The sequence below is a fragment of the Phlebotomus papatasi genome, chromosome 2, assembly GCF_024763615.1.
Source record: "Phlebotomus papatasi isolate M1 chromosome 2, Ppap_2.1, whole genome shotgun sequence".
Classification (NCBI taxonomy): Eukaryota; Metazoa; Arthropoda; class Insecta; order Diptera; family Psychodidae; genus Phlebotomus; species Phlebotomus papatasi.
This window is the reverse complement of record NC_077223.1, coordinates 5,626,060-5,641,117: the sequence shown is the minus strand read 5'-3', so window position 1 is coordinate 5,641,117 and position 15,058 is coordinate 5,626,060. Positions and strand designations below refer to the sequence as shown.

At 34.3% G+C, this 15,058-nt stretch overlaps 2 protein-coding genes across 2 annotated transcripts in view; one reads left to right on the top strand and one right to left on the bottom strand.

Moving 5' to 3' along the window:
• Positions 1-15,058, bottom strand: part of LOC129802232 (von Willebrand factor A domain-containing protein 8) — a 42,424-nt gene that overhangs the window by 27,013 nt on the left and 353 nt on the right. Inside the window, exons 2-3 of the mRNA XM_055847907.1 lie at positions 14,611-15,019; positions 11,252-11,435 (exon numbers count right to left, since the gene is read on the bottom strand). Coding sequence (XP_055703882.1) covers positions 11,252-11,435; positions 14,611-15,019 — 593 coding nt within the window. The remainder of the gene's footprint in view (positions 1-11,251; positions 11,436-14,610; positions 15,020-15,058) is intronic.
• Positions 7,141-11,524, top strand: LOC129802235 (uncharacterized). The gene is made up of 2 exons (XM_055847910.1): positions 7,141-7,583; positions 10,157-11,524. The coding sequence occupies exons 1-2, from the start codon at positions 7,427-7,429 to the stop codon at positions 11,191-11,193; spliced, it is 1,194 nt and encodes a 397-aa protein (XP_055703885.1). The 5' UTR covers positions 7,141-7,426; the 3' UTR covers positions 11,194-11,524.

Below are 15,058 nucleotides of genomic sequence, written 5' to 3'. Positions count from 1 at the left end.
TAAGAATGACGAAATTCTAATCATATCGGTTTTGTGCAGAGTCGTCATGAGTAAGTTCTTTTTTCTATTCACAGTTTTTCACCCCTTCATCAAACAAGTGGAAATTCCTTGTTTTGCACTTTTTCAGTGGGTAAGTCAGACAAAAAAGGTTTGTCATTCAGAAAATTAAATACATCAATTTTAGAAAATAATTAGTCAAGACACACACCGACTGGGCGTAAAAAACGCAATGAGCTAAATTTAAAACGCAATTGCAAACCTTATAAAATTGCTTCATAATTGCTTTCAAACAACATTTTTTGGGAAGAAATTATAATGGTAAATTAATAATCTTGGAAGAAGATAAAAAATGTGTTATTCACAGATGTCGTTTGATTGTCTAAAAATGTCTTGGCTAAAGATAAATGACACTCGGGTAACTGAAAATTTAACAGATAGTGAACGAAAAAATAGACCTTTCTTGACTTTATCTCTTTAATTCTTCACAGTGAAGAATTAAAGAGAAAAAGTAAAGAAAGGTCTATTTTTCCGTTCAATATCTGCTGCAACCCATTAGACCGAAAATTCCCCTGAAAATTTAACCTTATTTTTGAATTTATAAATGCAAATAATAATAAATAATAATAATAATAAATTATAATGCAAAAGAACTATTATAAATATCGTATTAATTTTTTCGCAAGAAAGTAATGACTTCCATTTTAATTATATGAATTTCGAAGTTCGATTATATTGTTGAAGAATGGTACACTACCTAGTGACCTGGGCTACGTTTACACTGTTTTACTCGACATTATTCCTAGAAAAGTGTCCAATTCCAAGAATTGTTCATCAGGACGAACTTCAAGATAATGATCGTCTAAAGACAATCGCTAAATCCCTACACAGATAAAAATATTTTGTAAAAATGTTCGTAAATGTTTGTGAATTCCTATGGGGGAGCTACGAAATGCTCGTAAATCGTATAACCCACAATTTTGTCATTTGTTCGTAAATTTTTGTTTAACTGACGAATATTTTACGAACATTTACGAACAAATAACAAAATTTTACGAACATTTTTTGCGTGTTTACGAATATTTACGAACAAATGTTTGTAAAAGTACAAAAAATGCTCGTCTATAACATATTCGAAAATGAAAGAAATCGTTAGTAGCCGCTTTCGAAATAAACAATAAAACATGATTTTGGAGGGTAGGAGGAGGGCGGGGTAAAAAAAGAAAAACATACTGTCCTAGATAATGTTGACTTACGGGCGGCGGGGTGTCGAAGACCGGAAATCGATATCTCTTACTGTTTGGCTTCTAACCGTGTCACAAGTTGAAAAAAAGTGAATTATATAACTGCTCTCTATTGGAGTTCGAGCAGTAAAATCGAGTTGTCCGAAGCTTGAGTCGTCCGAAAGTAGCGTGCTTTTCCCTAAGCATTTTTGAAAATAATTTAGATAACACAATACGATAAGAATTGGGTAGTATGAGAACCGAAATACAAAATTGCCTTAAGTTTTTTGGCAATGAAAATAATATTGAAACTTTTTATTTCATTGGACGCGGTTCGATTTGCATTTGGGTCGAACTATAGATCTTTACGTCACAAAGACCATTTAATATTCTTTTGGTTTGCTAAGATTTGTAACTGAAGGCGCTAATTCAATTTAACAAAACCCTAATTTCGCCAAAAGGCAAAGAAATCGCTTTAAAAGGACAAAAAAAACATGCGGTAATACACTTTATTTCTCAATAGTGTCTTGGCTAAAATATAAATATAGTTTTGCACAAAATATCGTTGATTTTCGAGGAACTTGAACTCAGTTTCGAATTTGCAAATAAAACTTTCGCACAAGGTTGAGAAAATTTATGGAATTCTACGCTAAAAAGCTGTTAAAAAAAAGTCATTTTGTTAATTATAATAAGAATTCTAGGAATTATAATGGAACATGATATATTACGAACCATGCTGGTTTGTTTTTTTTCTCATAACAAAGTGAAGAGCGACACATATTTGCATTTGGCACTCAAATTTGAACAGGAAATACTTTAGATAGGCATCACACAAATGACATGAGACGTAAAAATGTCTTTTCTTTGTCTTCAAAACCGATCTTCAAATGTCTTGGACAAACTCAAGCTGTAAATGCTCAGTAAAACTTGATAATTCCGCGTTAAAGGACTCATACGATATCCTAATATAATCAGTTTAGCAGTCCAAAAAGTGTGTTTAATTGAGAAAAAATTACCAGTCTTAGTGCGTAACCAGCCCTCATGCATCAGGAGAAAAACGTTTAGCCAGAGATATTTTCTAAAGAATTATGAGCCTAGGATAATTTTCATGAAAATAATACTTTCATCAACTACAACTACATGTTTAGTAATCTAGTCGAAGTATTAATTCATTAACTAGTGTAAACTTCGGGAGAGAAAACTATAAAGAATTTCTTAAATAGTAGGCCGGGTCTATTAGTAGCAGGACTAACTAAAGTCACAGCAATAGAACTCTGATCCCATGGGGGATACTACTGTAAGGGCTCTTAATAAAAATTAGGTCTTTAAACACTTTTTTTCGAATAATTTGTATAAATTCCTGAAAAATGTCAAGCCCCTTTATTGTTACATAGAATATCGCATATACCACTATGTTCCCACAAGAGAAAGAGAAAGGGAAAGTGATTGATTTCTCGGATGGAGAAAATAAAGTGTACAGAAAACTATGGAAAATGTATCTATTGAATTAGTCGTCAATTAATCAAATTTAACACAAAACGGATATACTCTTCCATTTGAATGGATCTAAAATAGAAACCGTGTAATTCCCATAGAAGAATTCATAGGATATGGAAGGCTGTAAAATAAATATTTGCGCCAATTCTTGTAGCACGTGAAAATATCCTAAAAAACTGTTAATCACGTCAAGAAAAAGAATAAAAGGCAACTGACTTTTCTTGAGGTGAAATTTATGGCATTTGTCGATACACGAATGAAATTTTTAGTGATGATACCCCCACAAATTTTATTGTGTGGATGAAAAATCATAAATTTTCCCCATTCATGCTCTTTTCTACAATATATTTGGATCAATGAACCTAGCAAATGGATAAAATTTATAGTGCAGAGAAAATTTTGTTCAAAATGCCAGATATTTTGCTGGAAAAAGTATACGTAGATAATATTTTTGAATAATTTGTAGAGAAGAGTTCTATCTAATTCTATATTGAGGATACTTATCATGGCAATTAGCATTGAGGAGGGAAATTGCAGAGACTCCCCCATATTCCATGCCAAAAAATGATGGTGATTTATTTGAATTGCGGCAACTTGTAAAATGCACGCAATTTCCTCAACAGACATTACACTAATAAAAGTACCTCCAGACATTGCATGTTTTCACCATCAGATTCAATTAATGGTTTTGACTTAATGGGCCAACATATACAGAAACTCCCATTCCAAAACCCCAAGAAACACCCTCTCTTCTCATTACCACCATTCCGGAGGGAAATTAATGTGGCAAAATAGTAACAATTTTACAAGTAAATTTCTCTGCGAAGGCAATGGAACAATTGCGCACCACGTGAAGATTCCATCCAGGCAAAGACACTGACACGCTTAACCCACATTCTAAGGCCACCCCCGCGACCCCCCAATGACTCTTTTCCAACCCTTCTATGAGTCGCCGCCGTGTCTTCCTTTGCCGTACTGCCTTTCAACTCCTCAAACACCCGTCCTCATCCTTCCTTTTGCCTGCCACGCGAATATTTTGGATGGAATTCATCGCAATTACACTCGATGGTAGATTGGATAAGAACAAATCCAATTCGGTTTACCAAAAAGTTTTCTTTTATTGGTACAAAATGTTTAAAAGTCCTTCAATTATAAGTTCAGAAAAGAGCGAACATCACAGACTAAATAGTTCACTCCAAAGGAAAAATTTACTTGGTACAAGTGGAGTAGTATTTGAGGTTGATTAAGCTCCACCCGAAATTAAATTTTAGCCATGCCCCCAGTTAAGTATTAAAGCAGACCTGTGCTCGTTAAAAGTCGTGTAATATCGGAAATTTTGTATTGATAATTCTAATGGAAATTACAGATAGCCACACTGGTAACACTAATCCCGCTCATTCACGTTGCCATGATAAATATTTTTGCGCCAAAACGACATAAGAAAAATAAAAACTCATATAGAAAGAAACTGTCTTCTTGATGTCTTTGTCGGAAGACGGATAGCTGTTCACTACACACCCTTTTACTTGAACCTTGCAGAAATATAAAGAAATTAAATGCAAATATCACTTCAAATGAAAAATTCTTAAATCGCGCGCAATTTAACTGTGAGATAGATAGAGAAAATCTCTGAAATGCGACAAAATATTTTCTTCTCTATTCTATCTTTATTAGCAGGTCGTGTCCCTTCTTCTAATATGTACCTTAGCATTCCTTATTAACCAAAATAGTATTGTACAAAAGGGTTTTTCTCAAACATATCCTGAATTTAGGGACAGCTCAAAAGAATATGAGTCTTCTAGCTCAAAATTTCATCCCAATGTTTTTGTTGTAATGTCGACAATTATTCACAATTAATCCAAATAACTGTATTCAATTAAAATATTAAAAAGATTTTCTTGTGAAAATGACTGAACTCTAAGGAATTAAACAAACAATTACAATTTCCACATTAAAAAACCTCTCATTATCTCTACGTGAATTTTCGCGGCATTTCGAAGAATGCCAACAAACACCACCAAATTCAATTCGGCTTTTCTTTTAGCTCAGGCCTGTATTAAAGCTAATCAGTTCTTTTTTTATTTTCTAAGTTTAATAAGGAAATACTAACACCAGTGTGCTTAAGAAAATCTAAACTACTACAATCACAGGAACAAGGTTCAAAAATTTTTTCCTGCCTACTAAAAATAGGCCACGCCCACATAGACGCTTTACTTCGGAATAATCGAATTTCGAATCTCTTTTAGGTCATCAGGATGCTGATTAAAGATGTTGGAATTGCATCTACAGTAGACTCTCGCAAATTCGGCTCTTTTAAGATCGGGCTACTTTTAAATTCGGGCAGCGGTTACATTTGAAAAAAGTTTGTTGTCATTTTTCAAGTTTGATTATGATTATCAAATGAATCAAATATGCTCAAATTTGGCATGGTTTGTCTTAGTTTTGATGTGATTTTGCATTATTGAGGGATTTTCATGCAATTTACGATATATATCAGTGTGTAAACTCAATATCTATATGCACATGTCGCCCGAATTTCTGTCTAATTCGGCTGACATTTCGGTCCTATATGCCCGAATTTGAGAGAGTCTACTGTAGTGAGCTTTACTGTACTTGATTTTTTAGAAGCATTGATCTGACAATTTCATCTCTGTATAAGAAAAATAATAATGCATGGATGCATGTCTAGAAATCCCATTTGCAGGAGAGCCTAGTCCACATCTAGTATACTGTGCCACCATTATTATTATTCGTCAAAATAGACCACGCCCCTTGGGATTTTTGTTTCAGAATAAATATTTTTGATCAGTCAAACATTTGATTTTGCTTTGTGATGCACCAAAATGCACATTCCCTGTCTACCAAGGTGTTAGACCTTGAGCCCTATTTTGAACAAAATCCGATGTTATTAGAATCTTTATAAAATTAAACATGTGCACAGAAATACCAAACTCCTAATCGAAAAATTTATCCATCAGATGGATACATTTAGAGCAATAAGTAAATACTTACGTCTTAATACTGGTAATCAACCTCAAGAAGAATATTATTCAAGTACAGGAATGAGCTTGAGAAAAAACATACTGTCTAGTGCGCTAATCTGGGCGCTTCGCCATGTGGATCATTTATGACTACGCTATCTAAGATAAAATCCACTTAAAATAATATTTTTATTTTTATTTCCGTAATATAGTCACTACAGTAACATAATATAACTATTCAACTTTGGGAAAAAGCAAATATAATATTTTTATTTATTTTTTTATGGGTAATTTTGATAAAAAAAAACAATTCTGGATCTAAATTAAATTCTGGTAAAGCCTAGGTTTCTTTAAAAATATACGAAAAAATTGTTTTCAATGTGGCCTTACTGATAAAAATAGTTGAAATTTAATATTGGACCCAAACTCTACCCAATTGCAACCTTTTACAAATTGAAATATTGTAATTGCAATCTTTTTCTAGATTTTGGATAAAGACAATTCAGATAAGTAAACGTGGCTTACAAGAGGATTTTTGGACGGAAGACAGCGAACTTGATTATCATCACACTCCCCGGACTGTTTTATTTTAATCCTGGATAAAACAGTCATAATTCCTCCTCTCTTCTACACCTGTACGGATTTACAAATTACATCAGAAAAACTAGATAGGAACATTTCACAAAAGTGGGCGTGGCTTCCGAAAGGATTTTTCTTAAGTTTATCTTTCCACGTTCAAGAAGCTTAATTTTACTCTAACATAAGGTACTTTAAATTTTGAATAGGCTCTTTGGCCTATTTATAAAGGGCAGGAGTGCTTGGAATCAATTAAACTTGCTTTCAATTAAACTTGTGGGAGTGGCTTATTTTTAAAGTACTGCAATATTCTGTCATTTCAAATTGGAAAATCACATTTCCAGGGTACATAACCGCTGCACCCAACTCTCAATTTTTTGTTGGGCACAAAGGCATAATTCCTAAAGTAGGCGTTACATAAAATTACATTTGGGCGGAGCTTACCCAGGAAATCAAATAATAATTAAGAGTTCCACAACATTCCAAAAATTAGTAAAAATTCGAAGATCTACTTCTCCATTCTCGTTTTGAACATACAAGGTTTAGAAAACTACCGCTGGAGGGCTCTGAATTTTCGAACAAATTAGTATTTCAATTCCTGCGACTCTTGCATAAAAAGACGAATGAGAAATTTTCAGTGGCACTGTTTGTCTTTTCTACGATTTCAAAGAAATTGGTGAGTCAACTGTTGGGTGGGTAAATTGTCTCAACACTGCTACAGACTTTCCCACACCCTTTCTTACCCCTAACTTAAATCCATGCTCTGTATAAATACAACATTCCGGTGCTACATCGAAAGCACAGCAAGAGACACCGGCACGTCCGTCGAATGTGCTGCCTTGCCTTCAGTTCCACGCGGACACTGCCACCGGAAGCATTTTTATCCTCCGCAAAACCACAATATCGTGTCCTCGCAACTTTTTAACTGGTAAATATCCGTAGCAGAACTTTGAATTTTGTGCTTGGGAAATTCTTTTTGTTTTTTTTCGTGTTTATTACTTTTTTCCTTGGATTCCGAAGACTTTCGTGGAGGACGAAATTTTCAGTCGATTTCGACACTTTAATCGTATCGGATGGTGTTTTCCTGATTTTTTTTCTTATTGCACCAGAATGGTGATTTTTTTGTTGGAAAGTTGAGACTGTGAATCGGAAATGACAAACACCAAAGGGATTCGACCACCAATTTGGGAGGCCTCTCGGAGGCCAATGTTTGTCAAATCTGTCTGGCTGGACAATCAGGGGTATCGTCATATAATCCTGGACGGTGTCACGACAAAGAAACGCGCAAATTGTCCCACAGTTCAACGAGGTAAAGAATTCCCACGAAAAAATACTAACCAACTTTCTTCCTAATTCGCTAAGAATTCTATTTTTTTTTATAAACAAAATAAATTATGGAATTAATTAAAAAAGAAAACTTTCTGGTGGAATCGTGTGTTTCTTCCAAGGTTTTGTAAGAAGTTTTCAAAACTTTCATACAATTCTTTTCATGAAAAAAAAGTGTTCAGATTATAACATTTTTTTGTCTTTGATTTATTTTTCTTGGTCACCAAGACATTAAATTGACAAAATGTTTCAAGTTTCCCTTGAAAGTTCTTTTTTGAATCACTTTCTTCAATCTATCGATTTAATAATAAAAAAAAGGAAAGAAGACAGTGAAGCAATTCATGGAGATGAACTTAAATATTTATTGTGAGACTTCTTAAAACGTTAAAATTAGTGAAAAATTATTTTAAAAGACCAGAGTTTATTCCAAAACATTAAAATAAAAATAGTGTGTAAAATGTAAAAGTTGGATCAACCTTTTAATAATTCATCACTAAAATAAATTACTAATTTCTGAGAAGAGGTTCTGGGATATGGAATGGAATCGGGATCACTTGGCGTTTTAACCCTCATGTAACAGGATTAAAATTCAATACGGAGACGAGATTTATCAGAATCTCTAAATTTCAACAATTTGCTGTGAATTCTACAATAGTAACCTAATTTTGAAATTCGGTTTGAAAGTAAAGACCTTTACATATTGGGAACATTTTTTTCAAAACTTGTTTTTTTTTCATTTTTAAGGAAATTGCCTAGGCCAAAATGTCAAAATTCCATAGAGGAAGTTTATACGTTTTTTTTTTTAGTTTTCGCAAACTAGGGTAAGTGTACCAAATTTCGGCCAGCTTGCAATTCCGGCTACTTTTTTGTTCCTCGAATTTCCATGAATTTTTAGTTTTTGAATACTCTAGAGGTTATACAATTCAAAAAAATAACAAAAACTGCCGCTTCGACAAAAGAAATATTTGTTGAAAGCTAATATTTGTTTTTTAAAAACTAGTGAAAAATATTTATCCATTATATATGGACCCCTTAAGATCACCAAAATCGGTTTAATGGCGTCTACACACTAGAAGTAATTTTCGTCAAAAATTGCCTTTAAAAAAAAAAAAAAAAAACTGACGTTTCTGCCTACAAGGATAGGGGAAATTTTCTTTAAAAATGCATTTTTTAAAGAAATTTCTACTAGTGTGTAGAAGCCATAAAGTAGGATTTAGGGTAAGTGTACCAAATTTCGGCATAGTCACTTGCAAGCGAAAAAGTCTTAATTTTAATATGTCAAACTTTTAATTCAAATTGTTTTTTTTGTTACTTCTTTTTAAAGAGTATTGTTTAGAACCTTGTAGATAGTATGTCGTCTTTGTTTCCTCTAAAATCATTCTTAGTACATTTTAAAATGAATGAAAATATAGACATAGCTTTGGGTAATATTTCGGCCACCTTGATTCTCATAGTTCTTTGTTTTTCCGAAATTCTTCCAGTCTTTTCAATACCATCTCGTTCGTTTAAGCAGTATTTTTTTGTTTTTTTTTTACATTGTAAAATCTCTGGAGTATGCATAAAAGGAACAAAGAAATGGCCGAAATTACAAGCTGGTCGAAATTGCAAGCTGGGCGAAATTTGGTACACTTACCCTATGCTGATTTTCCAAGTATAGTCTAAAAGCCTTTTAGGCATAAGAACATCGTTTTGGGATATTGATCTCAAGCTTAAAATGCAATTTCCTCCAATAAAAAGCTACTCAGATCCATGAGATCGTTTTTGTACCCCTTTTCTTAATCCCTCAAAATAAATCGGTTCAGAAATAAAATACATATTCATTAAGATAATAATATTTATAGAAAAAAATATTTAATATTTACAAATAAATGTGTAAATAAAATACGGGTAACTATCGGCTTGATACTGAAAGAGTTAATCTCAAGGTTAATATTCTTTTATAATCAAAAAACTGATAATTTATTGCTTTAAATATTCCTTCAGTTTCAGTGATTTTTCTTCACAGAAAAAAATATTTTGTAAAAATGTTCGTAAATGTTTGTGAATTCCTATAGGGGAGTTACAAAATGCTCGTGAATCGTATAACCCACAAACAAGTTCGTAAAATTTTGTACTTTTTTGCACAAACATTGTTCGTAAAATGGTCATTTGACGAACATTTTTTGTATTTTTACAAACACTTGTTCGTAAATGTTCGTAAGCACACAAAAAATGTTCGTAACATTTTGTCAATTGTTCGTATTCGTTCGTAAAATGTTCGACAGGAAAACAAACATTTACGAACAAATGACAAAATTTTACGAACATTTTTTGTATGTTTACGAACATTTACGAACAAATGTTTGTAAAAGTACAAAAAATGCTCGTCAAGTGATAATGTTACGAACAATGTTTGTGAAAAAAGTACAAACTTTTACGAACTTGTTTGTGGGTTATACGATTCACGAGCATTTTGTAACTCCCCCATAGGGTTTCACAAAGATTTACGAACATTTTTACAAATTATTTTTTTCTGTGTTTAATCCAAAAAATCCATTTTGGATCTTATTTTTTCAGAAAATAATAAAGAGATCGGAGAAAATTTTGACGCGAGCTGCGAACAAAGTCCCTTGGAGCTTGTGGGATCATCCGACATTCTGACCATAAACCCCAATCCCAAAGAGTCTAATTTGGCTCGAAATCAACACAAATTGTGCAGGAAGCTATTTAAAAGTCGCTATAGTGTTGAAGTCTTGAGGAAACACCTCACTGGAAGTGTAAGAGGAGGCCATCAGGACGTAGGTGGTCGACCAGGAGGAAAACCAGGCGAGGAGTCTGGATCAAGTGGCGGGAATTTGCGAGACAGTGAAGTGATCGTGATCAGTGAGCAGAGCAAAAATCAACTAACAGAACGGGTTCTTCAGTGGCTGGATCTCGCTGGAAAGAACACCCTCGTGAGACCAGAGAGTGAAGTAGCGTCCAAAGATACTTCTGCGGGCGGTGTAACCCAAAGACGCATTTTCACCGCAGAAGTCAATCGAAAACTCCCAAATCAGGGATTACCGTGCCTCAAACGCACTGAATCTGTCCATCATCTCTCAATAACCCTCAACGAAGAGGATTCTGGCGAGGCTTCGCGGTCAGACACCTCTGGACAGACACCAAGAATAAAATTTGGAGATTTCTTTCCGGTAACGTATCGCTGTTCCCGGAAATTTCTCTCACACAGCTCCTACCGGAATCGCCTAAATTCCCCACCAACCTACATGAACACCCCAATGGCTCAGTCAGCGGGACGGGGCAAGGTAGCAGCAGGAGTGGGAAGCAATGGGAGGAAGACATTACCTGAGCACGCGAATCGCAATGACAAAAATAGAAAACAACAATTCTCCAGTGCGGTGACATCGTCGTCAACAGGAGGAAAATTAGGGAAAAATGACAGTATTGAAAATCAATACCGTGGCATAATCCATCGACAGCTCCTGGAGACATCGTGCAATACGCAAATTGCCAAGCGACAACTGCACATCTTTATGCCCAATCTACCCAATAAAACCAAGGGGGATTGCGACAGTTGCCTCAGCAGTGACTTGTCCAAGAAGTCACATAGTTAGATCAATGCCTCCTTCCCGCCCTCAAAATCTCAAGCATTTTTTCCCCTCTTCCACTCACCTGGTACGAAAGATTCGTGACATCACGGGCCTGGAAGCGTGACCTCAGTGGCGGATCCAATGGGGCTCCACGGTACTTTGGCACTGGCAATCCCAGAGCTATCACCCGGAAGTCCTCAGATACCCTCACGAGACCCCATCGAGTCAATTCTTCAGTCCCATATTGTTCCAGAAGTTTGTCGTATCTGTGAAGTTTCCATTAGTCACAATTAATTTACTATTAAACTTTCAAAAGACTTTAGACGAGGAATAAATCTTTAAGTCCTATTGATAAGTCTTGAGTTTTTTAATGAATATAAAAAAATCCTTAACTCTTTCGTCTCTTTTGGGACTCTGAGTACCCAAAGAAGCATATGAATATTCTATGAAAAACAGTGTTTTTTAATTATTCAGAATTGATAAAAATCCGATTTTTGTGGATGATACAAACTATAAGGATGTCTAAGTGTAAGATATTTTTTCGTAGGACCTCAATTAATTCCTGAGCTTAGATATTTTTGATTAAAAAAAGATGAAATTGGCTTGCAGTATATATGCTTCGGTCCGGAAAGAGTTAATCTTCTCAGTGATTTTTTAACTTAACCGTTGATATTACAAGATCTATTTTAGAATTTTACTATTTGTTTCATTTTCTTTACGTTTCCTTCTTTTCTTAGGGCAAAAAAATTAAATTTCTTTAAAAAGCATGTTCTACTTTCGCAATCGATGGATTGATTCAATTTTTTTTTTTAATTTTTTCTCATATTTATAATAAGAAGTAAATTTGTTCATTAGGTGTGATTCCTTCACAATTACACCTATTTTGCAAAGATATTACTACAATTTTTTTTTATTTATTTGATAAAAGGAAATAATTGGAAATTGATAGTTCCATTGCTTCTTCTACAAATTTAATTCAAAAGTTTGATTGTGATTCGATTTTCGATTACAAGAACCTAAGCGGCCAAAGGGGCGATTTATCCGTTAAGTTTAAAAAAAAACATCGATTTTCTATGAATTTCCTGATTGTATTAAAGGTTCATAAATTGCGTGAAATTTAAGCGAAAGTAAGTGAAATATTAAACTGTTGCATTATTTCTTTCACTATTTTCACACTATTTTAGCGTGTGTAAACATATTTTGGTGGGCCAAGTACTAGTTTATATCAATATATAAGCGAAAATCTATCAATTCAAATGATTTTTAATGCAAAATAACGCATAGGAGCAATTCATTTGAAAATTAAATTGAATTTACAAATTGAAAAAATCCTAGTGTGATAGCACGGATACAGCTCACACTCCTATCTGCTATATTTATTAGAGCATAAGTTTTTTTTTGTCATTCAGCAAGTAGATTTCACTAAACTTGAACTACAGTAGACTCCCGCTAATTCGGCTCTTTTAAGTTCGGACTACTTTTTAATTCGTGCAGCAGTTAAATTTGAAAAAAGTTCATCGATATTTTTTAAGTTTTCTAATGAAGCAAATATGCTCAACTTTGCCAAGGTTTGTTTTAGTGTGATTTTGCATTATTTAGGGGTTATCACGAAATTTACCATAAATATCGGTATGTAAAATTAATATGAGTATGGAGATGAACAAAAAATCATTGCATTTCAAAAAGTTTCTCGCCTAAATTTCTCTCTAATTCGGGTGACATTTCAGTCCCAAATGCCCGAATTTGAGAAAGTCTACTGCAGACCTGTGCTCGTTAAAAGTCATGTAATATTGGAAATTTTGTGTTGATAATTTTAATGGAAATTACAAATAGCCATACTGGTAACACTAATCCCGCTCATTCACGGTACCATGATAAATATTTTTGCGCCAAAAAGACATAACAGACATAAAAATTCATATAGAAAGAAATTGTCTTCTTGATCTCTTTGTCGGAAGACAGATAGCTGTTCACTACACACCCTTTTACTTGAACCTTGCAGAAATACAAAGAAATTAAATGCAAATATCTCTTCAAATGGAAAGTTCTTAAATCGCGCGCAATTCAACTGTGAGAGAGAGATAGAGAGACAAATAACTCACTTGACAAACGTCTGGTGGCGCTGCGGTTGCAAAAAATTTCTGAAAAGCGACAAAATATTTTCTTTTCTATTTTATCCTTATTAGAAAGTCGTGTCCCTTCTTGTAATATGTACTTTTGCATTCCTTATTAACCAAAATAGTGTTGTACAAAAGGGTTTTTCTCAAACCTATCCTGAATTTTGGGACAGCTCAAAAGAATATGAGTCTTCCAGTTCAAATTTTCATCCCAATGTTTTTGTTGTAATATCGACAATTATTCACAATTAAACCAAATAACTGTATTCAACTTAATTATTAAAAGGATTTCCTTGTGAAAATGACTTAACTCTAAGGAATTAAACAATTTTCACATTAAAAAACCTCTCATTTTCTCTACGTGAATTTTCGAGGCATTTCGAAGAATGCCAAAGGCACCTCCAAATTAACTTCGTCTTTTCTTTTAATTTAATTTAATAAATTTAGCTCAGGCCTGGTCTACTGTAAATTTAATTTGGTATGATGTTCAAAAGAAGAAGAAAAGTGCACAAAAGAGTGGGTTAGATATATGCAAAATGTGTGAGAAAGAAAGGAATGTGAATTTTGACTTAATCAAATTTTCCTGATCTAAAAGGTGTTCCAGAGCCACCACTAAACGAGTTGAAGCGTAAAATCAAATTTATCTTGCTCAAAAATGGGCTTATATCGATGGCAAATGGACTTGTCGACATTAAGTCCCCAATGTCACATCAAGCGGGTGTTAGTACTTTCCGCTGTATATTTTTAAGTTCCGGAAGCTATTTACTACTCTTATTTTAATAAAATACACTTTAAAAGAAATTGCGAAAAGTACAGAAACATGCATAGTTCCCAAAAATACATTTTTTTATCAAAAAAAATCTGTGGAAATTTTCTATACTAAATAAAATATTGAAAAATTGACTCGCAATTTTTCAGTATTGCTAAAAACCCTAAAGCCTAAAAACTAAAAGGTGAAATTTTCAAAGTAGGAATTGAAACTTTCAAGTCCTAATCTAAACTAAAACAGCTGACGCGCTTTCAAGTGTTTTTCTCTTTTGGGGAGCTTTTGGATGTTGGACCGAAATTGATTGAGATATGGAAGTCAGTGAGGAGCATATTCGACACTGCATGCTCTTCTACTTCAGACGAAAAATCAGCGCTGAGGAAACTACCAGGGATCTTTGTAATATCTACGGCGAGGACACAGTAAAGGAGGAGACATGCAAGAAGTGGTTCAGGAAATTTGAAAAAGGAGACTTCAGCCTGGACAAGGCCCCAAAATGATCATTTTTTTTGTAATACCAGGCTTAGAATAAATTTTTCTGATAAGAATTTGGCTTACCTTTCTGCTGGAATTAGAAGTCTTCCGTCTTCGAGGTTCATTTCGCGATTTTCGAGGAGATTGTTGAGGACAGGAAGGACATTTCTTTCAGCCTTCTCTACGCCCTCAATTACGAGGACTCTTCCGTGGATAGCAGCTCTAACAGCTGACTGATCATGGTATTTTGCTGTGCCCGCCTCAATCTCGCGCCTCTGCTTCAAGTCACTCTCCGTGGTGTCCCTGGAGAGCGATACATATTCCAATTCTCGCTGTGTCAGCTCAATAAATTGCATTGCGACGTTCCGCCGTAGAGGCCCTGGACGTCCCAACAGAAAGATATCCTGTCCGAGGTTGTCCTTTTGCAGCATCCATCGCATATGATGGAGGATTGTCTGTGAGACATCGAGATATCCTTCAGCATCCTGACGCACTAAAAAACAATTTACCCTCTTCTCAGGCTTCTGCGATT

Excerpts from the sequence above, each read along its gene's own strand:
- LOC129802235 (XM_055847910.1), top strand. The coding sequence starts at position 7,427 with ATGACAAACACCAAAGGGATTCGACCACCAATTTGGGAGGCCTCTCGG. Across the intron at positions 7,584-10,156 it reads TTGTCCCACAGTTCAACGAG|AAAATAATAAAGAGATCGGA; the intron begins GTAAAGAATTCC and ends TTATTTTTTCAG.